Source organism: Pongo abelii, chromosome 2, assembly GCF_028885655.2.
Source record: "Pongo abelii isolate AG06213 chromosome 2, NHGRI_mPonAbe1-v2.0_pri, whole genome shotgun sequence".
Classification (NCBI taxonomy): Eukaryota; Metazoa; Chordata; class Mammalia; order Primates; family Hominidae; genus Pongo; species Pongo abelii.
The window spans coordinates 83,257,501-83,284,309 of record NC_085928.1 but is presented as its reverse complement, the minus strand read 5'-3'; the positions used below and the strand labels follow the sequence as shown (position 1 = coordinate 83,284,309).

The 26,809-nt window shown below is 39.4% G+C and overlaps 1 protein-coding gene across 43 annotated transcripts in view; it reads right to left on the bottom strand.

The window, feature by feature from the left end:
* FOXP1 (forkhead box P1) overlaps positions 1-26,809 on the bottom strand; it is a 628,059-nt gene that overhangs the window by 17,504 nt on the left and 583,746 nt on the right. For 25 of the 43 annotated variants that reach the window (XM_063721982.1, XM_054550593.2, XM_054550588.2 and 22 more), the window contains 5 exons: positions 26,784-26,809; positions 13,938-14,021; positions 3,852-4,053; positions 3,667-3,746; positions 2,966-3,067 (listed from right to left, as the gene is read on the bottom strand). The exon at positions 26,784-26,809 is cut by the window's right edge and continues 62 nt beyond it. In XM_063721982.1, the coding sequence (XP_063578052.1) occupies positions 2,966-3,067; positions 3,667-3,746; positions 3,852-4,053; positions 13,938-14,021; positions 26,784-26,809 (494 nt within the window). The remainder of the gene's footprint in view (positions 1-2,965; positions 3,068-3,666; positions 3,747-3,851; positions 4,054-13,937; positions 14,022-26,783) is intronic. The other 18 variants (XM_063721987.1, XM_063721993.1, XM_063721989.1 and 15 more) reach the window with 1 other exon arrangement.

Genomic DNA, 26,809 nt, shown 5'->3' with positions numbered 1-26,809 from the left:
CAATCACAATTGGTGGCTGTGAGGATTCAAGCTACATAATAATTTTTCTTTTCTGATATGGGATATTTAGAAGATAATGAGAGAAGTTTTAATGCATGGTGTGATAAATTGCTTGAAAGGAGAATTCACAGGATAAATTCCCAAAGAGTTTTTGAGTAATGTCAGCATAATTGAGGTAGGTTCAAGATACCCAAGTGACTATCAAAGGACACTCCTGATTCAAAAAAATTGGAAGGATTTGCTTAAAAATAAAAATAAAAATCTCTAAACTGAAAACATTTGGCATGTCATACACTTGATAGGACAATTTTCTGTGCAAATAAACTGCAGCCTAGTCTAAGTAAGCAGTTTTTTTTTTTCTTTTTTTGAAACTAGGTCTTGCTCTGTTGCCTGACTGGAGTGCAGTGGTTCAATTATGGCTCACTGAAGCCTTGTATTCCTGGGCTCAAGCGAGTCTCCTGCCTTAGCCTCCTGAGTAGTTGGGACTAGAGACATGCATCACCACACCCAGCTACTTTTAAAAATTTTTTGTAGAGATGGGGTCTTGCTAAGTTGCCCAGGCTGATCTTGAACTCCTGGGCTCAAGTGATCCTCCAGCCTCCTAAAGTGCTGGGATTACAGGCAGGAGCCACTGCATTTGGCTGCATTTTAAAAAATATATTGCCCAAAGGCATACATTAGAAGGTCTACTGTTATTTACTGGAACAAAATTGAGGTGGTATAAATAAACGGACAAAGCCAATTTCCTTTAAAAATCCAGACAGGGCATGACACATGTAAGAGATATAACTTGAAAAGAAGTCAACATTGCTCCTAATCCTAATCGCTGCTTGATGCTTTAAAATCAGTATCAAAATGTACAGAACTGAAAGGTCTTAAAGCAACTTTTGACAAAATAATTTCTGTAGATCTAGTTGAGCAATATAACCATGTGAGTAAAGACACAAAGCCAAAACTTCAGTTCTGTTTTCCAAAACTGCACATCTAAGCAGAAAGCAACGAGAAGTCAAGAGTTTTCAAAAAAAGATGTGTAAGCTCTTTTCAGTCATAACTTTAACTGGGCATTTCATCTTTTGTCTAAGATCATGGTACAAACAAGGACACGTAGAGAAAATTATACGTATTTATGAGTCACTAAGTACTTCATCTAAAGTTGTTTATATTAATGACACTTTTTCCTGCAGTTTGCAAAATGAAAAAGTTCAATCTGAAGATCTAAGCTTAAATATTATATTCACAACTGGTAATTATTTTTAAATTTCATCATTTCTATTTATAAAAGGCAATCTGAAGAAAATGTCTGCCTCATGCTTCGACTTCCTAAATTTTTTAAAGCATTCATGGCTAAAGATCCTTTTATATTTTATCTCCCAAGGCAGGCTGAGGCAAAGAGGGTAAGACTTTGAACATAGGTTCCCTTCAGTGCCCATGTGTCTTAATGGAAATGAAAGGATAATTTGGGCCATAATAGATATTCACAGCTCTGTAAAGTTGATGAATTAATTCTATGGTTATATTCGTTTTCTTTTAAAATGCTAATTTATCAGGAACTTAACAGAGGAAATGTATTTTTTCTGTTTTTTGCTTTGGTTTTTCTCCAGTATAAAATTAAGGAATTAGCAAGGAAGGCATTTATTTCAAGCGAAGGAAGTTTTCCTTGTGTCCTATAACACATCCTTATCATATTTAGATTAATGGCATGTAAAAATAGCCTCCAATGTTTGTTATCACATGTCTCTAAATGTTTTGGATTTCAGGGATTACAAGAATTCCAGGTAGTAAAAAATGCAAAAATACAAATGACAGAGTGTACCTGTCCCCTTCTATAAGCAAGAATATTAGACACCAAGAAATCGAAAATGGGAAAGCCCAAAAATATGTGAGGGCTCAATCTAATGTAAGGGAGTAAATACCAGTGGAATCTTTGAACCAGCTGCTGACCTGGGAATGAGGTAAGCCATATATGACCCCAAGCACTGCTGGGGGCATCCAATAAAGAGCTATGCAATTTGACTTGTTTTTACCAGCAAATAGTATTATAATGAAGTTCTAAATCTACTTTTCTTCCTTAGTATACCTATGAGGGACAATCTCTTTTTTTTTTTTTTTTTGAGACAAGGTCTTGCTCTGTTGCCCAGGCTGGAGAGCAGTGGCATGAACAGGGCTCACTGCAGCCTCAACCTCCTTGCCTCAAGCAATCGTCCCACCTCTGCCTCTGGAGTAGCTGTGACCACAGGTGCATGCCACCATGCCTGGCTAATTTACTGAAATTTTTTTTGTAGAGACAGGGTCTTGCTATGTTGCCCAGGCTGGTCTCAAACTCCTGAGCTCAAGTGATCCTCTTGCCTTAGCCTCCCGAAGTGCTGGGATTATAGGCGGCATGAGCCACTGTGCCTGGCCGACAATCTCTTGACTTAAAACCAAAAAAGGGAAAACAAAAACCCCTTAATAATACATTGTGTTCTCCATTAATAACTCCTACAAACAGTGCTAGTGCTTGGATTGCACAGCTTTCTTTACTAACTGGGTTAATGAGCTCTTTATCCAACCATTGAAGGCTGTGTCAAGTGGTCATTTCTCCAGGTTCCATCTCTGGAGATACATCTCTGCAAATATCGGCTGTGGTTGAAGACCTAACGGCATGAGGTTTGTGCAAGTAATATGGCAACCTCCACTTCTGGGCGACGGTGTTGTCTCCTTTTCTCTATATATTCCAACCAGAGAGAGATCATTTTACTGGCTGGCCCCTCCACACCACTGATGCTGGTATAATGGGAGTCTTCCATCAGAGCATTTCAACCACAATGGCACTATTTTCCCAATCAAATACACCTAGAGATTGGACACTTTAAGAGTATCAAAACAATATAAATGTAGCTTCCTTATAGCACAACTGCATTTTATTAACAACAAACTGTTCTATGAACGTCAAGATCCAAGAATAAACAGGCCTGAGAAAGCTTACCTTCCATGTGGCTGCGTTGCGTCGGAAGTAAGCAAACATTCGTGTGAACCAGTTATAGATTTCATTTAGTGTTAGCTGCTTTTCTGGAGATTCGAGAATGGCCTGTGAAGCACAATGTAACAGAAGACAATTTATGACCAAATCAGCAGAGTCGTCACTACACAGTTTCTCGAAAATATAAAATCACTTTGATTCAGAGCTAAATCCTGGGAAAGGTTTTACAAAATGATCTAAGATTAATGGTTGTATTTAACAGTTCAATAGCAAAATTCAAAATGGAATTATCTAATTGTTTTGAGTTTTTATTTCTGTTTCTGTACAGAAATATTAATTTATTAGTCATTCATAAAGCAGAATCAAAGAGAAATGCAAAACATTTCACTAGCTGATTAAAGCTCAGTAATTATTTAGAGCTCAGATTAATTCTAGGGATCAGAGATTACTGTAGCTTGTGATAATTGACTTGCCATCTTTAAACAGGCTCATTTTCACTGTTGTGTGAAATGAATTTCCTAATAATCACATCGTATTGTAATACTTAATCAAAAGCAATTATGTTATATATTGCAGTTTTAAAAAACCTTATAGAAAAGGTTTCAGCATGCTTGCATACTAAACGGTTTTAAATCTACTTCATCAATATATATCCATGTACACATATACCTTCTGATAGAATTTCATATACTGTGTTATTTACTTACCTGCCTAATTAAAGATGCATATGTAAATGGTGGTCTAACTTCTGCGTTCTTATAAAATTCTTGGTTCTGCGCAATATCTGCTGAATAAGAATCATTGTCCTATTAATTATCACTTTTTAAAAAGGGGCTGGTCTACAAGAATTGCAGATTACAACTCTACGTGAGGCAAAAGGTGGAGTATCTACCTGACGAAATGGGCACGTTGTATTTGTCTGAGTACCGCCTGCGGATGGGTCCCACCGTGTGCATGCTGGTGGTGGTGATGACAGAGGGGCCTTGGGTGACGGGAGTCAGGGGGGCGGTTGGGGTCGTTGGAGTATGAGGTAAGCTCTGTGGAGAAGCCTCCGATGCGGACTTGGAGAGAGTGACACTTGATACCAGATTCAACTGTAAGGAAAAAAACAACGTCTTAGAAGAACTTCAGAAAACCAGAGCAACCCAGGAACCACATCCAGCAGGAGTAACACAGAGGATGCGTGGGCACCACTCTTCCTCTACGTAGATGATATGTTTACCATGAACCGAAACACAAGGTGAGTCCTGCGTGAATTCACTTAGGATGTAGTGCAAGATATCTCTGGCAGCGGTCTCTTTTCCAAAGGCCGCTACATGGGTGTTTACAGGCTCAAAAAGGGGTTACCTACCTGAGTGAGTGTGAGAAACCCTGAGTCAAGACATTTATTTCATTGTGATGTCTCACCTATAGGCTTTAATCGCCCATCAGGCCTTGTCAACCTCAAAGAGGGAGAGAAGTCCTTAGCAATACCAGTGAAGTTGAATATTTTAGGGTGACACCAGTTGGGATACGCTGGTGTAGATCTGAAGTGTCCAGCAGAATTTCTGCAATATGCTAGCACAATCCAAGAGCTGTTTTTACTTGCTTTTTATTAAAATTAAACTTCAATAAATTTAAATGGAAAGAGCCCCATGTGGCTAGTAGCTACCATACTAGACAGCCTAGGAAGAGCCTACTGAGCTCCCTCACGCAGCTTTGTGGATGACGAGAACTCCTGCAAATATGTGTGGCCTATTAAACACAACGGGCCTGACCCCACAAGCTGTCATTTGTTTCTATCAATCAGTTGGCAGAAAATAATCCTTAAAAGCATTACAAGTAATCTTTATTAAATCTATCAAATATAGGCTTGGGATCTGTTTTTTTTTATTGTGACATTCTTTTATAGAATATGGGAGATCTGGAACTGAGGTTTTTGATTTTTTTTCCTTCAAGTTTTGAATGTTCTATAAAATGGGAAATAATCTGCTTCAAGTTAGGAAATGAATATTACTTATTTGAAGTAGAAGAGAATAAAATAGGCCGGGCACAGTGGCTCACACCTGTAATCTCAGCACCTTGGGAGGCTGAGGCGGGAGGATCTCTTGAGTCCAGGAGTTTGAAACCAGGCTGGACAACATGGTGAAACTCTGTCTCTATTAACACACACACACACACACAAATTAGCCACGTGTGGTGGCACATGCCTGTAGTTCCAGCTACCTAGGAGGCTGAGGTGGGAGGATAGCTTGAGCCTGGGAGGCAGAGGTTGCAGTGAGCTGAGATCACACCACTGCATTCCAGCCTCGGTGATAGAGTGAGACTCTATCTCAAAAAAGAAAGAAAAAAATTAATGAGCACTGTTTCAATTTATCTTTTTTATCTTCACCTTAAAGTACTGTTCTTACAAATACTAAAAGGGATAACCCTTCCCCAAAATTTGTTGCAACAGAAATATTATTTTACGTCTGGCAATGCTGAAGAATTTGGTTGTTTTCAGTGTATGTATTACTGTTTATACGCTATCTCAGATACACAGACCCACCCTAAAATCCAAGAAACTTCAGCAAAGTAGGCTTACTTGGTAATATTTTCTCAAACCAGATTTCAAATCACTTACCACAGTAAGTCTATTTCACCAAGTCTAATTCACCACTGCTACAGTCAGTCTTAAGTACAAGGCAGTATTTGTGGAAGGTATTAAAAATGAGACTCCTCTGAGATCATAATCAAAGAACTTATTAAAAGAGAGTTCCAATATGTTGGGAAGACTCGACCTTTACTCAAACTCTAGTAAAAAAAAAAAAAGGGGGGGGGGCATGAGAATCCTCTCTAATATGTTTCAGCAGAGTTTCATAAAAAAGCAACGAATCTGAAGAAAAGAAAGATCAAATATCATGAAGAAATACTAATGGAAAAATGTAAACATGGTGCTGGAAACGGAATGTTGTGAGCTTTGAGTTGGGCTTTCCTTTTTATTTTCAGCATAGAATGTTGACTCAGTGAGCAAGAGACAATGCCCGCGAAGAGCAAGCTATGGAGATGGCACTGCCCTTACAAATGCCCCAGCAAGCTGAGCAGATGCCATGAGCGGGTTTTTCTCTATAATGCTGGAAACCTGGCTTTCTGACATACATTTGCAAACTAAGTGTGAACAGTTCAGAGTTAGCAGCCGCAGGATGGGGCAGAGCTGAGAAGTGAAGCGGGGAAGAGTTGGGGCTGACCTCTTCTTCAACCTCGGGCCTTAATCACTGACCAAGTCCAGGAACAGTACGTATAAGCATCAGCCCAAGCAAAGGGTCAAGGAAATTAGTGCATGAAAGGCTAATGCTCATAAATATACAGCTTTTATAATTCAGACGCTGCTAAGCCTAAGAATCTCAGAGCGCTTTGGAAAGTCATGGGTAACATTTGTAAAAATCCTGTTTTAAACCACCTGCCACTGTGTGGTCTCCTTTAATTCTCATACCACCACTAATATCTGAGATGTTATTACTCACACTTTACAGATAAGCAAACTGAGGCTTGGAGAGATTAAATAATTTGCCCATATTCCAAACCAGACCCAAAGTCAAACCACACACTTGTATGATTCTAGATTCTTTGTATAATCATCTTATGCCTAGTTAATAGGAAAAATGAACACTAACCAGTTTCATTTTTCTGTATGCTCATTTTTGGAAAAGATTCTGTGCAGAGCATTTTATCCCTGCTTATGCATGACATTCAACACATGTAACTGAGCAAATATAAGGCAGTTAGTCCTACAATGACAAAAACAGGAATAAAACAGCTAATTGCTGCCCTTGAAGCGCTTACCATCAAACACATGTCAGTCAAAGGGCAAAAGTACACAGTAACCACAAAGCAGTTCTGAGGACTGACTATACTTCTTGGCTTCTCTTTTCAGTTTAAGAACTTTTCCCTAAACACTGTGGCTTTCTGAAAGATGCAATGAAAATTACAAACACAAATGTCCTTTATGCATGCTCCCTTCCAGTTCTGGGAGGAAGATCACCAAGTTAACTGAGTTCCAGTTTCATTGTCAGAAATCAAAACTCATTCAGCAAGTGCAAGCCCATCTTTTTGGGTGTTCATAGCTAAGAAGAATAGACAAATCACACAGTAACATGTCATCAAATGCCGAAAGGATGTGAGTCTTGTAGCTATTACCAAGATCTCACCACTAGGACACTTTCTACCAAAAAAAAAAAAAAGCAACAGCGAAACATAAAATCCCTCCAAGTTAGCACAATCCACAAAGGAAGACATGAAGGTAGAATTTTCTGGAGGCTTTTGAACATTAGCAAGTGGGAATAAACACTGAGCCAGAAGAGAGCAGAGAGGGGGCTTACCAGGCTTGACAAATGACACCGTGATTCACACCCACTGCTGGGCTGTCTCTAATAAGCCACAGAGGAAGCAGCCAATCTCAGCTAATTACCAGATAAAAATGTATTGTAAGGACTCTAATTAGGAGACGCGGATGGAGGTGATCTAATGATTAAATGCTGCATTCGACTGACCCCACCATCAATGTGCAGTGGTGCAAGATGTCACTGGAATATTTTGTAGAAACAGTAATTTTATTTCGAGGAGGGGAGGCAGTAATATTTGTAATGATGGCTATGAGGTAAACTAATTAAAAGACAGTTCCTAGAGGAAGAGGGTGGCTGAGAGCAGCTGTGGCCATTCCAAAACCAAGTGCCAAGTCTCAATAGAGGAGCTGCAGTCAAGTGGAAAATTTCTGCCTGACCTCTGCCCTTGCTATTAATTTGCAGGAAAACTAATGACACATATACATATTCCCACAAAATTGTTCTAATTGCTAATTTGCCAAAGGAGCCCAGATTCCAAATTAAACATGACTGTAGCCCGTGAGGGAAGGAAGAAGAAAAAGCTGTACACTCCAAACACAGGGTGCTTTGCCACACAAAATCATTTGAAGGCTGAACCAACAAGTTAATGAAATGTCAACCTTGTCAACTGGTACAGAAGTTTCTTAACTTTTAAACTTCTGTTTGATGATCACATGCTTGTCTTGAGGAGAAACCATCTTCGAAAGGGAAGGTTGAGATAGAGAAAGAATGGAGAAGAAAGATTCAAAACAGGCTCTGTGTTCAAACCAAACCTGCTCTTTCAATTAAGGCCTCTGAAAAAAGAGTGCCCCCCCCACAAAAAAAATTAATTACAGACTTAGAACAGAAGAGCAAATGGGGAATGGTGTGGGTTTTTGCTGTAATCTTGAAATATTCATCTTAATTGTAAACTATTAAATCTTAATATAATCATCAATTAGAAATGAAAGCATATGTGCTTTGTGTTTCTGATTGCAGTTCAGGTTTTAAAAGATAATTTTTTCTGGGGCATGGAGCAGGAAGGGAATGGACTGGGAGGGTTTCTTTTCCTGATGGAAAGCCTATTTTTCTTATTGTGTTCATTTTCTATTTAAAAGAAGTTGCTATGTTTAGAAAAGTCAGTAACTCTGATATTTTCTACATGGCAAGTTTCCATCATGTGATGATTTCAGCAAAGATAATCTCTTTGAAACTCTGGCCAAAAGTTAAATTCTTATGTCATTTAAAATTGCTGTAGGGTTTTATTTTTTAAATTTATTTGTACTCTCAGGCATCAGCTTTTCTTTTAGCCATCGAAACTATTCAAACTTGGTCAGCTACTCACTATTCTGCTTAGTCCTTTTTTTTCTTTAAATGAATCTTTAGTTTTTAACAGTAATCTCCCCACCTGTCTAAAGATGATGAGTCACTCACATTAAAAAAATAAACTGCTGATGTAAACCCCTGACAGAAACAGACTTGTAAGTATTCCCATAAGAACTCATTTTTATTTTTGTTTGTGCTCTTGCCTCACATGAAAACAGATTCTGAGAACAAAAGACAAACCTGAAACCCAAACACCAAGGGACACAACTGCGTAGTAGGGACTTTCAGGCTCACAGAACTTGTTTTTCTGCTCTTGGTTTTACTGGCCTGAGCCAGCTCAAGTCCTGCTTTAACTGCATGGCAGTGTCATTTCTGGGCATGAATCACTGAGTTCAGAGACAGCCTTTCTGAGGCTGGAGGGACGTTACCAGGCCGTGTGGAGGGCAGGACAGTGGGTGGCAGCCTTTGTTACAAGCCTTTACTTTCCTTTCCTTTACCATCTCAGCCTGGCCCTGTTTTAGAGATGCGTCCTCGTGGAAGGTAACGGCTTAGAAGGTGGTGGTACTGGTAGGGATACTAAAAGCAAAAACAAAAAAATTCTAGTTGAAAGGTTGGTGGTGGGGGGGGGGGCACTTAATGAAAAACAGTATATAAAACAGCTTTTGTGTATTGTGCCTAAGAATCCCTTTTTATGACTGCTTAATATTATTTCTCCAACTCTAAAGCAAGGACCCAGGCAGCCCAAATGATCCTTGAAGAGTTAAAAGACCCTTTTTTTTCGGGGGGGCACTTTGTTTTTATAGGAGCTAAAAACTCTTTCAAAACAGTCCTAATGGCTATGGTTAGAGGAAAAGAAAATGTATAAAAATGAAAATCTAATACTGTATTTCATTCCAAATATCCAAGTTCCTATATCCAAGTTCCTGTAAGTGCTTTATAAGATTTTCGTCAAGAAGGATATACCACCTACACTGTAATTACGTGCCCACCAAATCTAAAAGAATGTGGTTTCTCCAGGAGCAGAAGTTGTTCTCTGATGTGCAGGAATACCCTAAAGCAAAGCGTTTTTCTCATGTACTCAGTATTATAAAATACGATTTACAGTGTTTTCCTGACATAATGACAGAGAGTGAAAAGTCTTTTTAAGAAATCCGTAGCAATTTAATAAAGTCATCATACCACAGACATGTTTGTTTTTGTTGTTTTTGTTTTGTCCTCTTAGTTTTTCACTCCCTCCCCCAAATGAAGTATCTTGGCAAATTCTCCACAGAGTGAGCATGGAGAAATTAACCTCCAAGCAAGACATTTGGGTGTTTACTTTGAGAATGTTTACTGAGTCTGGAACAAAAGAATATCAATCATTTTCATTAGGGCAGTTTACTATTGTTTTTGCTTTTCTTTCTATAGAAAAGAATAGAATCTTTTAAAACTTAAAATAACAAGAAATGTGGCCATTCTAAATGTAAGAACTGCTTTTCTGCTCTATGTACCTGATAGCTAGAACTTAGGGCTGCTCTGGTCAACTTACACATACTACATACGTCTACGCAGGGTCCAGTCTTTATACAATTAAAAGTTTGAAAAGCTTGTCTTAACTGATGTTGGCTATTCCTTTTCTTCCTCTACACTGATCCTCAGCAATCAGAGGGACCACCCACTCTTAACCTAAGGAAAGGTTCACAAGGCTGACCTCTTACCATTTCTTCCTACTCATCTTGTGGAGGTTTCAGCTTAGACATCATTTCTCCCAGAAGTCTCCCCTGACTTTACCATTCTGGGTCAGCTGTTCTACTTACAGGTAGTGCAATTCACGGAAAGTGAGACTGTGTGAGTATGCATGTAGTTATCTGTTATTTCTTTTACCAGACACTGAACACCTCCATGGCAGGGATGGGCCTCGCTCATGTGACTGACTACTTGTCATGTATGTCACATGCTCAAGAAATATTTGTTGATGGAATAGTTTGATTTTAAATGCAGGAATTCCCTTTCCATAACCAACCTGCACCTTGAGTCTTTGGTTTTCTTCTGAAAGGAAGGTTTTACTTAGGTTTAAAGAGATGTGACAGCAAGCAGGAAGAAAGGCTGTCGAAGGAGTCTGAGGGATGGGAGGCCCGTGAGCTCCTGTCCCAGTTCACCCATAAGCTTTCTTCCTCAGATCCATGTCTAAAAACTTGGGCACCTTCCCGAGATGAGCGTATCCTCTAATTATCCAAATCTGATGAGTCCCACAATAGGATCCAGAAAATGCATCTATGAGCTGATGTAAAAACAATCTAAGAACGTTTTAGCAGTTTCTTTGATGCAATGAAATGAGGACTGGTTGGCTGATTGGATACAGCAAATGACACTTAACACCCAAATGGCATTTAGTGAAAAGCAACATTTACAGCAAAGCATTCTATCACTTAGTGACTAAGAATTTTAAAATAAACACGAGGTTTCTTTTACACAGAAATGGAAAAAAGAAAAAGCTTCATGAACTTACTGGCAAGGTTATAACATGAAAGTCCCCATCTATGGTTAGATTTGAATCCTGGTGACTGCTTGTTTCAAATTAAAGATTCTAGAAGGATACTCACTCAAACAAACGCCATGCATTCTATTATTTAGGGCAGAATAAATTAATTACAGACTGCAGGGAATATTCTGCACATGAGAATCAGTCACCAGATAGCTCTGGGCCCTTAAAGTTGAAAGCATCAAGGGTTTGCTGTATGTGTGTGCCCTTTTTTTTTTCTCTTTTTGGCAAAGAAGTGAAAATTTATGCAAAACATTACACGTCTACCTTTTATAATTAATTTCCCAATGCCTCACCTATACATATTTTAATAATTCCTGATTTATAAGATGGTATCTGTAATAAAATTTTCTATTTTCCAATAAATGAAAAGAAGGCAGGTTCACTCCGACAACAGTGTGTCACACAATATCTGCTTGTCAGGCACCAATTTTTACTTCTTACATGTAAGTTAAAGGATAAGGAATTTATAATGCTGCCTGTGAAGGGAACCACTTTTCATACACAAATGTGATCTTTTTTTTTTCAAAGGGTAATACAACAGTACATTTACATAAACTAATCCAAACAATCTATGTATTTGACAATGGCAAACCTCACACAGACGGCCTATTGTTGGTTTACATCTTGGAGTTCTTTATATTGGCTTGTAGCGCTGCTCTAGCTGTCAAAGGTTTGACTTGGACTCTAAATAAATGGTTATAGAAGTGCTGTGCAGCGATATTGGACTTCTTTGCAAAAGAAAACCTGCTGTGTATGAATTCAAAAGCTATTAATTTTTCAGTCAAAAATATTCGTGCCTATTTCTTTTAATAAAGAAATACTGTGCTGAGCTACTAAGAGATAATGTTGACTAGTGGTAGAGAATTTTCAATAGAGCAGTTAAAAATAAATTTAGTAGGAGGTCCCCTTCAAAGTTATAATTTTCTAGAATGTAAAACATTTTTTTTTAATACTAATCAAGACAAACCTTCCATCCCTGTTCACTTCCCCCCATGCTTTTCCCTGTTTACGGGCTGCTTAACACTGGTCCATGTGAAGAATCCCAATGGACCTTTTGTGGCCCACGGGGGCTTACACACATGGTGCTCTCTGCCAACACCCAGCCCGGTCACTCGCCAAGTGCCCTACGGGGTTTTGTAGTTCCTTCTCTTTAATTGTATCCTTCCTCTTCCCAAGAAGCCCCAAGATCCAGGCCTACAGTGCTGGGTCCAACCATTATCCTATCACTGTTTTTGATCCATGGAGGAAGACAGAGATAATCTCATTCTCTCCCTTGTTGCTAGGTGCAAAGATTTGAACCCTTCAATCTGGGAAAACCATTTCACTAAAGCCATCTGAAGACTTTCAAAAAGTTCCAAGGCAGTGAATGCCCTGTGTAACTGGCTATGCTCCTTCGAGATGACTTCAGCCAAGTCGTCTCAGAGGCTCACCATTTTGCTTAGCTGGGTTCTAGAAGGAGGGGTTGCTAGAAATAGCACAGCTGACTACTGATGCCACAACACTGAATGACCTGGTTCTTTTTTTCCTTTCTTTTTGGTAGCCTACACATCCAGTCCTACAGCCATTTACTGTAAAATACACGGAAACTAAGGACTCCTTCCTAGTAAAAATGGATGCACGAAGTGTTTAATGATTTTAAGTCCTATATCTCAGTAATGTGTTCTGTTTCAGACATTAATTTTGCCTGCCAACTGCATCTTGGCAGGCTACCATATTTGCTGGGTTAATAGTCTGACTCCGTTTTATTTCTATCACCATAAATCATACATATATGGGTGTATGTTTGCTTTATTTATAGAAAAAAAATCAGTCAAAACAGATAAACCAATACTTTGCCATTACGCTGCATCATTGCATATTGATTAAAATTCCTGGTACTAACTATAGATTGTCAACGCTCAATTAATTTTCACACAGTGACTCAAAGCAAAATCAAATAAAGGCAGTGTACCTTTAAATTTTACAAATCTTAAAATCAAGAAGCAAAGCACTGTCTCCATTTTGAATAATCAGTTAAAGCTACTAGGAGAATTTTAGCAATGTAAGAGGAACATGACTGTTAAAGAGATCGATTTATTACAAGGAAGGAGGTCCAAGACAAACTTTTAGGTTCAGACACAATCCTTCTGCTTCGATATTAACAGCCTGTACTGGGATGACACCCTTCAAGGTCCAGTAAAAGGGAATAAGGCAAGAAAGAGAAGATTCTTACAAATTAAATGTAATTTCAGTGTACTGTGTTTGGTCTCCTAACTGTGAAGGAATAATTTTCATTTCAAACTCCCTAGTAACCATTAGAGCCTCTCCATAATTTAGCCTCTGACTATTCCAACACTAGGTTTCCTAAGTCTTTCCTCTGTTAGAGTTAGATTGGACTACTCCCTGCTCTTTTTCCTACACACCACTGTCTCTCAGCTTACCCGAGCTGAAATGCCTCTTTCTTTTGCTGTCATGGTTTAGCTGTCTTCTCTGCGTCCCTACCATTCAGAAAGATTTTCTTTTTCCAAGGAGCTCTCATAATGTATTTCAGTACCTTGCTTCGGCAGCAATCATTCTGCCCTTAAAGAAGAGCTGGGTGCTTGAGTCTTATGGGCAAGGACCATGTCTGAATCATCCTGTATCTCCCCAAATGCCTAGCATACGACCTTCATCATAAAGCGTAACCAGAAACAGTCGCATGAATCCAAGGCCTTCAAAACTCAAAGCTCTACCAAAGTAGGCTGGTCCTCCTTCCTCCGTTTGGGGTGGGGAAGTAGAAAAGGAATACTGTGAGTTTTGTTTTTTCCCCTTGGTGGGGATCAATACTTACGGGCTGAGGGGCGGCTTTGGGTTCTGTAGACTTCACATGCAGGTGGGTCATCATGGCTTGCAGGCGCTCTTTGTCTTTTGCAAGCTGGCAGGAAGAAAATGCTTTGTTATTTCTCTGACTAAAGATGCATGACTCTTAACACCAAAAATGATACATATTACAAATTACGCTATGGCACCATAGCACATGATAAAATCATTTTCATTGCTTGTTTTTGAAATCTACATGACCATTGCCAAACTCAAAGTAACCGGAGGTGTTGGTGTGAGATTTCTCAACACAAGATGCATTACACTTTAACTGGGAAGTTCTAGACCTGCTGGCACCATGCAGTCCCATGGAACACAGACAGCTAAAAGACAAATGTGAATCATGCCTATTAACCAACCTTATTCATGAGAAAAGCCAAGGGAAAATGAGCTAGGTAGCTAAAACCCATAAATTCATCTGTTGTGGTTGTGGAAAAACTCCTAGACAGATGGATACATTTATGCAAAATTAGCTTCATCTTTCTTAACAGGTAGGCATAGATTAAGGCAGTGCTGGCAAGTGATATTAGCAGGCCAGGAGCAGGCTCCAAGGGATGACAGGTTCCCATTTTCAAACGAGTGTAGAACAAGCTTGCTCATTCATTTACTCAAGATTTGAGTACCTGCTATGTGCTAGTCTCATCTTAATCATTTCTATAAAAAACGATCTTCTGAAGTCACACAAGTTTCTAATTGGATATACACAGTAGACACTCAAATACTACTGATTGGAAGCTACATCCTTTATGCTTCGCTTGGACTGCTTTAACTCGATATTTTCAATAGTTCAAGACAGTTGGGCATAGGGGACACATAACGATTACTTCTGTAAAAGAAGTGGGAAATATATCCCCTAAAGATAAAGGGATAGTTAAGAGAACAGCTGTGGCATTTAGGGAAAATGGAGAAGAAATTAATATGAGAGGGAGAGAGGGAGAGAATACAGTTTAATTTCAATCCTTTGGTACATCATTTGTCCAAAATAATGCCTTAGATTTAAGGAGGGACTCATTAGTTCTGTCACATAATTAACCTTAAATCCTTCAAAAATAAACAGTTTTTTAAAGTCAAATTATTCCCAAATAAAAAAACAAATACACTTTATCTATTTAAATACAGTTATTTTCTAAGGAAGAAGGGGGACGGGGGTCGGGGATTGTGGAAAGATGGAGAAAAGGGAAAGAGTACAAAAGGGAGAAGGGAAAAAGCTTTCAGCTTATCCCTACTGGATGACTCAGTCTCCAGCCATATCACATTTGATTTTTTTTTTATTTTTATTCCCTTGTGGTTCAGGGAGGAATAAATTAAGAAAGAAAGAAAAAAAAAAAGCCGTACAGTGTTAGCATTTATCTTTCAACAAACAGGAAATGAAAATGATACCATATTAGGAGCCACTTGATGTTATTCCTCCTCTGTTCTTTAGTAAGTTATTGAACAGCCAAACTAAAAGATTCTCTGAACACATATCTGAACACATAATGCTAAAGGAATTTAGTTTTCCAAAGAGGCTTAGAACAATTAAAATGTTGGGAATGCTATTTTTCTGCCATTATTATTATTTTTTTTAATGTAAGTATCCTAAGCTTTTTGATGTCAAATACTCAGACTTTTTAAGAAATGTTTTGTTTTAAAGTTATCAAACGGCAGAAGGAATTAAGAAATCAGTTGTATTTTTCTTAAAAACAAGCAGTAGTCTGTCATGCTGAACAATACAAATTAAAGGGTGAGAGGTGATATTTACTGAAGTCTGCTGAATATTAATTGTGACTTAATTTGGGGGTAAACGTTGTTGATGTAGCAATTATACCTTGTACCACTAAGTGTGGTATAAGAAAAATCCAAATCCCGGGCATTTAAAGGAAACATCTTCTCCATATTTCCATCCAAATGTCTACCAACCAAGCTGATCTTTTACTGGTCAGCCAAGGTAGCAACACTACATTGCAAACACATACCTAGAATTTGTATACACAGCCACTTTCATAAACCCTGGAAGTAACTGCCATCGGAAACATTTTCATATTTTTCCATGAGCACATTGCTTAGAATTCATCATCAATTCTGAGAGTTATCCAGGAACCTCAATTGTACCACCCTAGTTCTGCTTTTCTAAAAGATGGACAAGGTTACACAAAAAGGCAAAAACCTAACTTTTTGGTTTTGTTTGGTTAGTGCAAACTAATGTGTAGTATCGTACTCTTGAATGAGTTTTAGACTTTAAATCAATTACAGCTCTAACACAAAACTGTTTTAACAATTACAGAAAGAAACTTGCCAAATTCAGTTTTTCTTTTTTTTAGGCAAAAAGGCTAAACATTCACACCTATTGAAACCACATCCTGTCTACAATGTCTGTCTTGCATTTATAATACTAACTGCTCCTTCCAAAAGCTTTCACATTCTTTATTACTTTTTATGCCATCATTCCATGAGCTCACCATCCCCATCAATTTTCACGGCATCCTTTCATTATTAAAATATGAGGATACAAACATTTAATATTAGCAAGTATATTCCAGCATTTCCTCTTAAACTATGAATTCCATGAAAAGCAAAGAAAAGGAGGTTGAGACATTCAATCCAAAGGCCCACTAAAATTTGGTTGGCAAATTAAAAAGAAAATTTGTGTTGAAATATCAGAAGAGCATTACTCTCTAAAAAACTTTCCCAGTGGGTATGGAATGAGTATCTAGCATAAAGGGAATGACAATGGCCTAAACATTAGAGGGAGCTGCTTGTGCAGGGGTCATTTTAATCTACTGAATTTGTTCAACCACTCTGTAGAATGATGGCGGGGTGAAAACGGTTAAGGATGTGGACACAACAATCACACTGTGCTGTGTTCAAATCCTGGCTCAGTGACTCAGCACATTATGTAACCTTTTTAATTACCTAGTTTCTCCTTCTAAATATGGAATGATCATCTCTGAACTCTGAAGGGGTGTTCTGAAGATCAGATGAGTTCTTGCACATAACAAGCGTAGCAAAATGACTAGTGCTTCATGAATGCTCAACAACTTTCTAATTTTTTTTTTTTTTTTTTTAAGAAAAGTGAAATCGGTCCAGTGTATCTAAACTACTGGCTGAGTATATGTTTGAAATCTGGATCTGCCTAACAGGGGTTCAATGGAGTTTGCAGTTGGGCTAACTGGGAAGAGAAATAATTTTGATAGTTTATAGAATGGACCAGAAAGCGAAGGAAAGATGAAGCCCACTTCCTATCAATTTGTCTCAGGTTCTTACTGTATCTTCCCCTCATCTTGGGCAAATATTTTTCTACCCTTTGGCTGAAATAGGTCATCTCCTCTTCTATTAGCCATAGCCTCAAATTAGGTTTGAGATAGTCTGGGCTGTGAAAGATCAGAATTTGTATATTGCACCCGAGCCACTGATAACTGCCAAAGGCTAGGAGTGCCATTCAACATCCTCAAAGATACAAACTAAGATTAAACTCATTATTTTAACAGAGAAAAGGGAACATGGTTTGGGGTTCATTTAACATCACCATTTTCTATGTTGTCAGGAGGACTAATCATTTTAAGGCCAATCTGGCAGTTCTCATTCATGAGAAACAAAACTGCTGAAATAAATGAAGGGCTTTGTATGTGTAAAAATGCTAGACTTCTTGAGGACAGATGAGAAGAAAGGGCCAAGACACTCCTTTGATTTAACAGAGGTAAAGGCTACTGTGGCTATTTCAAATCCATTAATCCTATTCTGTTTTATAACTGGGGAAACTGAGGTTTGCAAGGTAAACAGATCTGAGGTCAGGGAACTGGGAAGGGGCAGAAAAAAGACTAGGGTCCCAGTTATGTGATGCTTGGTCTGAGTTTCCCACACTAGTGTCATTCTAAGAATCACCTGGGACAGTAACTCAAATCATAGGTCTTAGTCTCCCTCCCTGCTCTCATGCTGAACTACTGTTCCTAGAGTTAGACGGGATTTTAAATTATGAAAAGAAGGTGTCTTTTCAAAGAACCTCCATGGAAGGGGGGCACATGGAGTTTTAAGAGGCACCTAAATGAATGGATGAGTTCAGATTATCCCATACAATGATGATCTCCAAGTGAAACGACTGGGGTCTCATCTAAACATGCTGGAGCCAACACTCCAACAGTGAGAACTGGAAGTAGGTATTTTTAAATAAGGACCCCAAGTGTCCAAGTTTAATCAAGTTAAGTGAGAGACACTACTTTCTGCCATGGACTGAGAAGGCCTTAAACAGTGGCTGTATACATTTCCTCAGTAGTTTCGTATACAATGATGATCCAAAGAGATTAACCCGATTTGGGCCAAGCATATCCAGTTACTTAGGCAGGGTATATCCAATAACACAGGTCTCTGAAGTAAGAATGATGAAAAGAAGAAAAACAAGGGGGAGAAAAAGCAGTGACTAGAAGGAGCAGAACTCAAATTACTCTACCCAACTGAGCATTTACCAATTATTTCTGACCCACCTTGTCAAACTATGGCTTCAGAACTTAGTACCAGCGAAAAACTTTTAAATGATTTCTTTCACACCAACTACAGCATTCAGGTGGTGGGCAATATATGGCTCATTTCACCCCAATCGAAGAATTTCCCTTTTATTGTACTCTGTCACCATCTTAACATTCCTTACATGTTATTATTAAAGACTCTCTTGACATTTAAAGCAGACGCACACTAATACTCAGTCATAGTCTAGGAATCCTAATGCTCCCAGAGTAAGGCAGGATTTTAAATTATGAAAAATAAGTGTCGTGGTTTTCACAGAAGGACACGGAAGTGAGAAACCCAGAGACTCTCTCTCCTTTTTCTTGGCTCCAGTTACAAAGCAGTGGCAATAAGGAACTACCGCGCTGTTAGGACCTCTCTTTCCCTGACGTGCTCAAGGCTTGTGCAGGGAATATCAGGAGGCTCTGTGAGGCAGCTGGTATAGGAACTGTCCTGAGTATTGCCTCAAACAGTGTTAGACAGGGCCAAAGGGGGATACATTACAGACAATAAATTTGCTAAAGTCTAGGAGGCTGGTATGATTACAAATAGCACCACTAATGGTACAGTAATCACATGTAAAGTTCGTATGGTAATTGATTTGTGTTAGGATTAATGTCTCCCTCTGCTACTGAAACTTGTGCACTTTTCTCCCTGCTGACATTTTCTTAGAGTTTACAATTCCTGGTGTAGATGATTTGGGAGATGTTGGAGTGATCCCAGCGTCACCGGACTCCAGCCTTGCCTTGCTACCATGGATCGCCCAGGACAGAGCTCCACAAGGCAGAGCGGCATGGCCCCCAAAGCCAGGTTTTAAAACCAGTTCCTGCATAGAGCCTAGCTGGGCCACAATGATCCTCTGGGTGGAAGCGTTAAGGCAGGATCCCACAATAAAAGGAGCACAGGCTACAAAGGCTGGGTTAACCTCCTGGGCTCTGCCCTTATTCGCCATTGGTGTTAAACAAGTTAATCAGACCTCCTAAACTTCAGTTTCCTCATCTGGGAGGGTTCCCTGCAAATTATTTCTTTGACTCTAAGAGGCCAGTGATAGTTAAAATAACCATGGATTTAGTAATACCTTCTCAAAGAATGAGAAGAAACATTACATTAAACACACTCATTAAATGTAAGACATATAATGATTTCTAAATGTTATATTTTTCTTTTAAAAAGTGACTCCTAGCTGGGCACACTGGCCTATAATCCCAGCACTTTGTGAGGCCGAGGCAGGCGGATCCCTTGAGCTCAGGAATTTGAGATCATGCTGGCCAACATGATGAAACCTGTCTCTACTAAAAATACAAAAATTAGCAGGGCATAGTGGCACATGGCTATAGTCCCAGCTACTTGGGAGGCCGAGTCAGGAGAATCGCTTGAACCCGGGAGGTGGAAGTTGCAGTGAGCTGAGATCCTGCCACCTATACTCCAGCCTGGGTGACAGGGCAAAACTCCATCTCAAAAGAAGAAAAAGAAAAAGAAAAAAAAGTGACTCTTAGAATCAAGGAGATAGGGTGATGTCTACTCACACAGGGACTGCGGGGATTCCAAGAAATTGGGGACATAAGGCACCTAGGACAGTGCCCTGGCACACAGCAGGAGCTCAATAGCTGGCCAGTCAAATGGTTTCCAAGCCAGATGAAATAATTACAAGCAGAAGATGGGGCATTCAATAGCTCTCTCCCACAGCTAGTGGAGTAGGGTGACCCAACTCCTCCCAGCTTGCCCAGGACTCTTCCAGTTTTGAAACTGAAAATCCCAACTCCCAGGAATCCCTTCAGCCCAAGAAAGTAAACTGGGACAGTTGGTCACCCTATTTCGTGTTAAACAGACAGATTAATTTTAAGAGCAATATATCCTTCCACTATCCTTTCTTCCTTATCCTACAATCTAGGCAACGTCTTCCATGGCTCCCTTGGCCTGGAATGTCCTTGCCAACAACCCTTTCCACTGTCACCTTCCCCAATCCCTCACCCCTTACTTTTAGAAACTCTGCCTGGCAGGGAAGTTAAAGGCATCGTGGTCTTACCCTACTAGGTTGTGTATTACGGGAAGAGGCCACAACACCTTACTTATCTGTATCTGGTGCTCTCTATATAATAGGTGCTTGATAAGTAGTGACTGAATGGAATAAAATCATTAAAGAATAAAAGGTACACACACCTCCACCCCGTCTCCTGCCAGGCAGATCAACCTTGGTTTGGTTGATTCCTTTTTCCCTTGCCTGCTTTCAATATTCATTTTAAAGGGCCTAGAGGCTGAGGGGTTGTAGGGAGCCTGTCCTGAACCTACCCCCATGACACATGATGAAAACATCAGGACATCTTCATCCATCAGAAAAAATATACAGCAGTTTAGCAATGTCACATGATCATAGAACAAATTAAAACCAATATATGTGATCAGAAATATGTATCTGCACCACTGTCTCAGCTTCCTAAGTGAAGTCAATCCTGTCAGATGTTTTTTGTATTTTTTTTTCTGTCTGTGAAATCGGATGGTTTCCCCTTTCCCCCAAACGGAATTACAATCCAACCACCACTGCAACTTTTTGTGACACCTCATCTTTAGCTTAGAGGCTGGAAGAGTTCATATGAATGTCCCACCTAAGAGGACCCAAGCAATCTGGATTCATATGAATTTAAATCCCTAGGCCCATGGCCAGTGGACAGTGGGGGCCCAATATCGCGGAAGCTTCAAGTGTTTCCTTACAATCCTGGCCATGGCATTTCTCAGTGGGGAGTTCTTCTCCTCAACAACTTTCTAGTTCCTGTGTCTCTGTCCCTCTGTCATGGTGGGGATGGAGGGAAGACTGCACATTTCATAACCTATATAAGATTATGTATACTGATTATGGGAACTTTTCTCCATTCCATTTCTAACTCATCTCATCTGTACATCATTCCAAAAGAATCTGTCAAAAAAGAACAGATGAAATCTTACTGCATTCCCTGATTTCAAAAAGCCATGTATGTCATTGACCCAAATGATTTTTATGGTGTCTGTCTCACTGTTAGGTGTCTATGTGTATAGTATAAGGAACTCACACACCTCTCAGGGTTTACACTTTTAGATCCCAGTTAATAGCTGGGGTCCACTGGTAAAATGTTTAAAAATTATAACTGTCTTTGCAATAATGAAATGCAGTAGGAAATGTTTGAAAAGGCTCAGAAGGCCCACTGAGATGTCTTCTTGACTCTTCTCTAAATGAGACCAGTAGAAGATTACAACAAGAGAATGGAATTAATCAACCCTTCTCTGTTAACAAGCTCTACATAAACATGCTTTCTACTGCTAAGAAAACATTCACCATATATTTTTACATCTTTCAACAAAAATTTAACAAATATAGATGTACCTTGCCTTTTGTAATTGGTATTTCTACTAAAACTGTGGTTTCGTAAATCAAGTCATATTTTATTTTATGATTATTATCTTTTTTGAGATGGAGTTTCGCTCTTATTGCCCAGGCTGGAATGCAATGGCGCGATCTCGGGTCATTGCAACCTCCGCCTCCCAGGTTCAAGCAATTCTCCTGCCTCAGCCGCCCGTGTAGCTGGGATTACAGGCACGTACCACTGTGCCTGGCTAATTTTGTATTTTTAGAGATGGGGTTTCTCCATGTTGGTCAGGCTGGTCTCGAACTCCTGACTTTAGGTGATAAGCCCGCCTCAGCCTTCCAAAGTGCTGGTATTACAGGCGTGAGCCACCGTGCCTCCCCGGCCTCAAGTCATATTTTAAATACACAGGGACAGGACAGCTCTCATGCACAGTGCTGATTAGATAGTCTAAATCAGTCTCCACAGCCCATTGTCTTTATTTCTGCCCAGCTTCCTGAAATCTCACCAGTACAGCCTTGAAAGCTTTTCAGTTTAATTCAAGTGTAGTATTGTACAGATAGCTCTGTGAAGGGGAACATCTCTAGCCACTATCCCCTATGGCTAACAGTAGTTATTTTGAAAAAATTGCATCTTTTTCTTTAGGGAGGTTTGTCTGATAGATCAGAGACACAAGGGCCTTCCATTTTGGGTAAAAGGTTTCTGGGGTTTAGATTCAAGGAGGCTTGAGTGACCTTCACCAGCTTTGGTTGCTTCTACAGCTACTATGCCCTCTGGATTCTCCTGTGGAATCCTTTTATGATGACCCTCTAGGTTAGACATCCTGAACCTCCATCGACGTATATGGTAAGATTCGATCTGAGCTTATTGGGTTTGCTTTTACAATGGGGCACATGTGTAGCCTATCTCTACCACATGTGTACCGTGCTGAAGAGAGAGGTCTTGTGAGTCTGAGTGGCAGGGGAGATTTCTCCTCCTACTCTAATACAGTGATCATCGCCCTTTGGGAATTGATGAAAACTTAACTGCTCTTTCCTGTAGTGCTAAGTGGTACAGAAGTTTTTCAAGTTCAAGCTAATCAATGATAATTTTATAACACACTGAGATACTTGGAGGTTCAAGTTTTTCCTGGATAAATGCTTTCAGAAATACGAAATAGGCCTTGGGTCAGTAATGTGCAGGTCATCCCCTCTAAAGGAGGTGATGCGCCAGTCTGTGGCTGAGAGAACAAGGGAGGGACGATGCCAACAGAAAACAGAATAGGCTGTTTGACGACAAGCACATCTCTTTAAGTGTTCCTGCTGCTGGAGGGACCTGATTGCCCCAATAACTCAGGTTCTATGGGCACAATGACTGGTAGTTAAGTAAGTTAAAAACTATGTTTCCAGACACTGGTATGGTAAGTGGCAAATGGAACAGCACAAACCTAGCAATGCTGAACTGCAGAGAAAGAGGAAGCCTATAAAGAATAGATTCCTTTGAGTATAACTGTACTGTGTCCCAAATGCCCCCATATGTGGTAGGTCTGCAACTCAAAGACTCTCAATCGAATCCTTGATTAAGGCTTCTCTTAACTGTGTCTCAGGGCAAGGGTTCTTTAAATGCTAAAAATTGCTAACATTTTCTTATTTATTTCATCTGATTGAATGATAACTAATGGATATAATCTGCTTTGGCTTGGCCCCTTTCTAGCATTGAAACTCTCTTTTGAATAAATTTCTGGTGTTCTCAAGAACCTGTTAATGTCAGCTAGCACTGCCCAATGAATGGACAGTCTCACTAGCAAATTATTTTGTAGTCTATTCTTCCTTCTAGAGTGTAAGAACTTGGAGGGCAGCTTTATCTGTTTTAATCATTGTACTTTGCAGTAGCTCCAGCAAAATTCCTGTTATCTGATAGGTTCGAAATCATGCTTGCTAAATAAGTGGATGGATGAATGGATGTCTGAGTGGATGAATGGATGGATGGATGGATGCAAGAATGAATGAATATCCCTCGTCCAGCTTTCCATGACCTCCAAAACTGGCAGGCACTTGCCATGTGAAGATGCTAGTAGGGAAAATTGACCCATGTGGAGACTAGACTGGTTTTATACACCCTGGCTGAGATAAAAGGGGGTGAGCAGAGCTTAGGCAGCCAGAACCTAAGGGGACAAGTTGCTAATATTGTAATATAAATTGTTTTTCTGATCCTCTTGACCAGGGGTACCTGGCAAACGTCCGTAAGAGCCAGATCATAAATATTTTCAGCTTTGCAGGCCATGTAGATTTCAGTTTCAATTACTTGACTCTCCTACTGTAGTGCAAAAGCAGCAATAGGTAATAAGTAAATGAATGGGCATGAGTATGGCTGTGTTCTCATATACTTTTATGTATGGACACTGAAATTGGAATTTCCTAGACTTTTCACCAGTCACGAAATAATGTTCTTTAGATTTTTCCCTCAACCATTTAAAATATAAAAACATTCCTTAGCTTGTGAGATTTGGCCTGAGGTCTGTGGGTTGCTAACCCCTGCTCTCAACGAGGTCTATGTCATCACCCTGATAATTCCCTCAAGCTTTGCAGAAACGGAACACGTCAGAATTCGCCTGTCCCTTCCTCCATTACGGCAAACTCCCCGACAAAAACATTACGAGGAACATCACAGGTAATGACCACATTGTACTAACTTCTGGCCAGATCATCTTTGATGTCTATCACAAGTTGAAAAATCTGCCTTCAGTTTGATTTATAGCTGAAGGATAAACGGAAATCTAGAAATAAATGAAATCTATAAATAATCAAAGAATCCTTGTATGTTTGTACTACTTCTAGGCCACACCCACCAAAAAACAACATGAAAGCTGCCAGGAAATAAACACTTAATTTATTGATGATGGTCTAAATCTTTTCTTTCTCCTGACCTCTTTTTGTGGAGAGCAAAGAATAATTCATAAAATAAATGCTCATTTCTTGAGTAATTAACAATGGCCGAACACTCTAATCTGTAGTCTAGAACGGCTACCTGACAAACCATGACAATTCTAGTCAACGATTTATTTTAGCCCATCATTAAGAATTTAATGTTATCAAATAAATAAATGCAGGAGCTCCTATCACTTTATAAGTACCACCAATACGTACAAATTCAGGTAGGAAGGTAGTTTATTCTTTTTTTTTTTTTTTTTGAGATGGAGTCTCGCTCTGTTGCCCAGGCTGGAGTGCAGTGGCACGATCTTGGCTCACTGCAACCTCCACCTCCTGGGTTCAAGCAATTCTTTTGCCTCAGCCTCCCGAGGAGCTGGGATTACAGGTGCCCGCCACCACACCTGGCTAATTTTTGTATTTTTAGTAGAGACGGGGTTTCACCATATTGGCAAGGCTGGTCTCGAACTCCTGACCTTGTGATCCACCCGCCTTGGCCTCCCAAAGGGCTGTGATTATAGGCCAGATCTTCCAGTTTATTCTTTTGAATCCAGTTTGTCAAGGGCTGTGTCTTAATTAGAAAAGAACTGTGCGGGTGGGTTACATCTACTACTGTTTTTTTCTTCTCAATAAATGTGTTAATTTAAAGATGTTTCCAAAGACTTGTTTTAAAATGTTGAGATTTTATGATGTGCCCTTTTCCTGTATAAATATCTTACTGTTCTAATAAGTTTATACCCAGAGTTTGAATGGAAAAATATTAACTGGCTAACAAAAATAACTTTTGAGACAAATCCTACTAAAAAAATGTAATTTGTCATATAAGATGATAACCAATTTAAAAAAAATCCTTTCTATCCTGAAAAGTCACAACAAAAAGTTTAAGTGTGTTTTGGCTGATTTTTCTCTGCAACTATTTGAAGCTGTAAATGACTTAACTCAGTAAAATTCCAAATGTAATTATCTTCTGTACTTAGCCTAGGGCTCTCCATATATCTCGGCATTGCTGTCTTGCATACAAAATAGGCTTTTCGATGGCTGGTAACAATATAATGTACAACATTGTTTTAATTTCCCCGAGTCGGCTAACCTCTTGCCTACACTAAACCAGCCAGAGGAAGAAGCCACTGTGAGTCATCAAGCACTCAAAAGCATTTTGGAACTCGGCTGCATAAATGGGGTTTGCAGGGTCAGGCTTTTGCAACTGTACATTTTAATAATCTCCATTTCTGACCTAATTTTTACTTTTAGAAACTAATTTTCTATTAATTATACCAAAAATGGAATTATTGTTAAAATATGGTAGTTTATCAAGTTATACCCGGAAGTAGAACTCACATTAAAAAAAAAAAGGCCCCATCTCTCACACTGTGATTCCCAGGAAAATCTGCAAACTTTATTTTCCCTAGTCATAAAGCACATTCAACACAGCCCAGTGGGTTTCTAAATACTAGATTTTATATATATATACATTCTACATTAATATATCTGATTATGTGCATGTGTGTTTAAGACGTGCATGGTGAACTCTCAGTTACTCTTAGTGGTGGAGAGAAAAAAGGACAATGCAAAATGAGAAATAAACCCACATATAACTTCCATTGAGACTTGGGAAAACACGGTTTTGTGTGCACTGCCTTGCCGTCTTGGTCTCGCTCGCTCTTTCTTCATTCACATTCATTCTCTCAAACTCTCTTTCCCCAAGCTTGTCTTCCTAGCTCCAGTTTAATCATATGAGCAACGTCAAGGACTTACACTGACAGCAGATAACCAGAAAATGCAAAGGAGAAGTGAGAAGAGAGGAAAAGTGAGAGAGAGATGGAAACATTCAAAGTGGCGGCTGAGAGTTGGCTGCATACACACAGGTGCCCAGAATTTGGAAACCTCTGAGCAGCAGTTCCAAAGAGTGAACTGAGGCTGAACCTGCCCAAAGAGGTAAAAAATAAAATAAAATAAAATAAAATAAAATAAAATAAAGGACAATGACAGGTTTTGGACCTTCCATTCAATAATGAGTACACAGGAACTCATTACAGAACACTACAGAAATTTGGAATTTGAGGCATACTGAGGTAATATTAAAAATAAATGTGGTTTTACCTGTAGCTCTAACTGCTGTACAACCT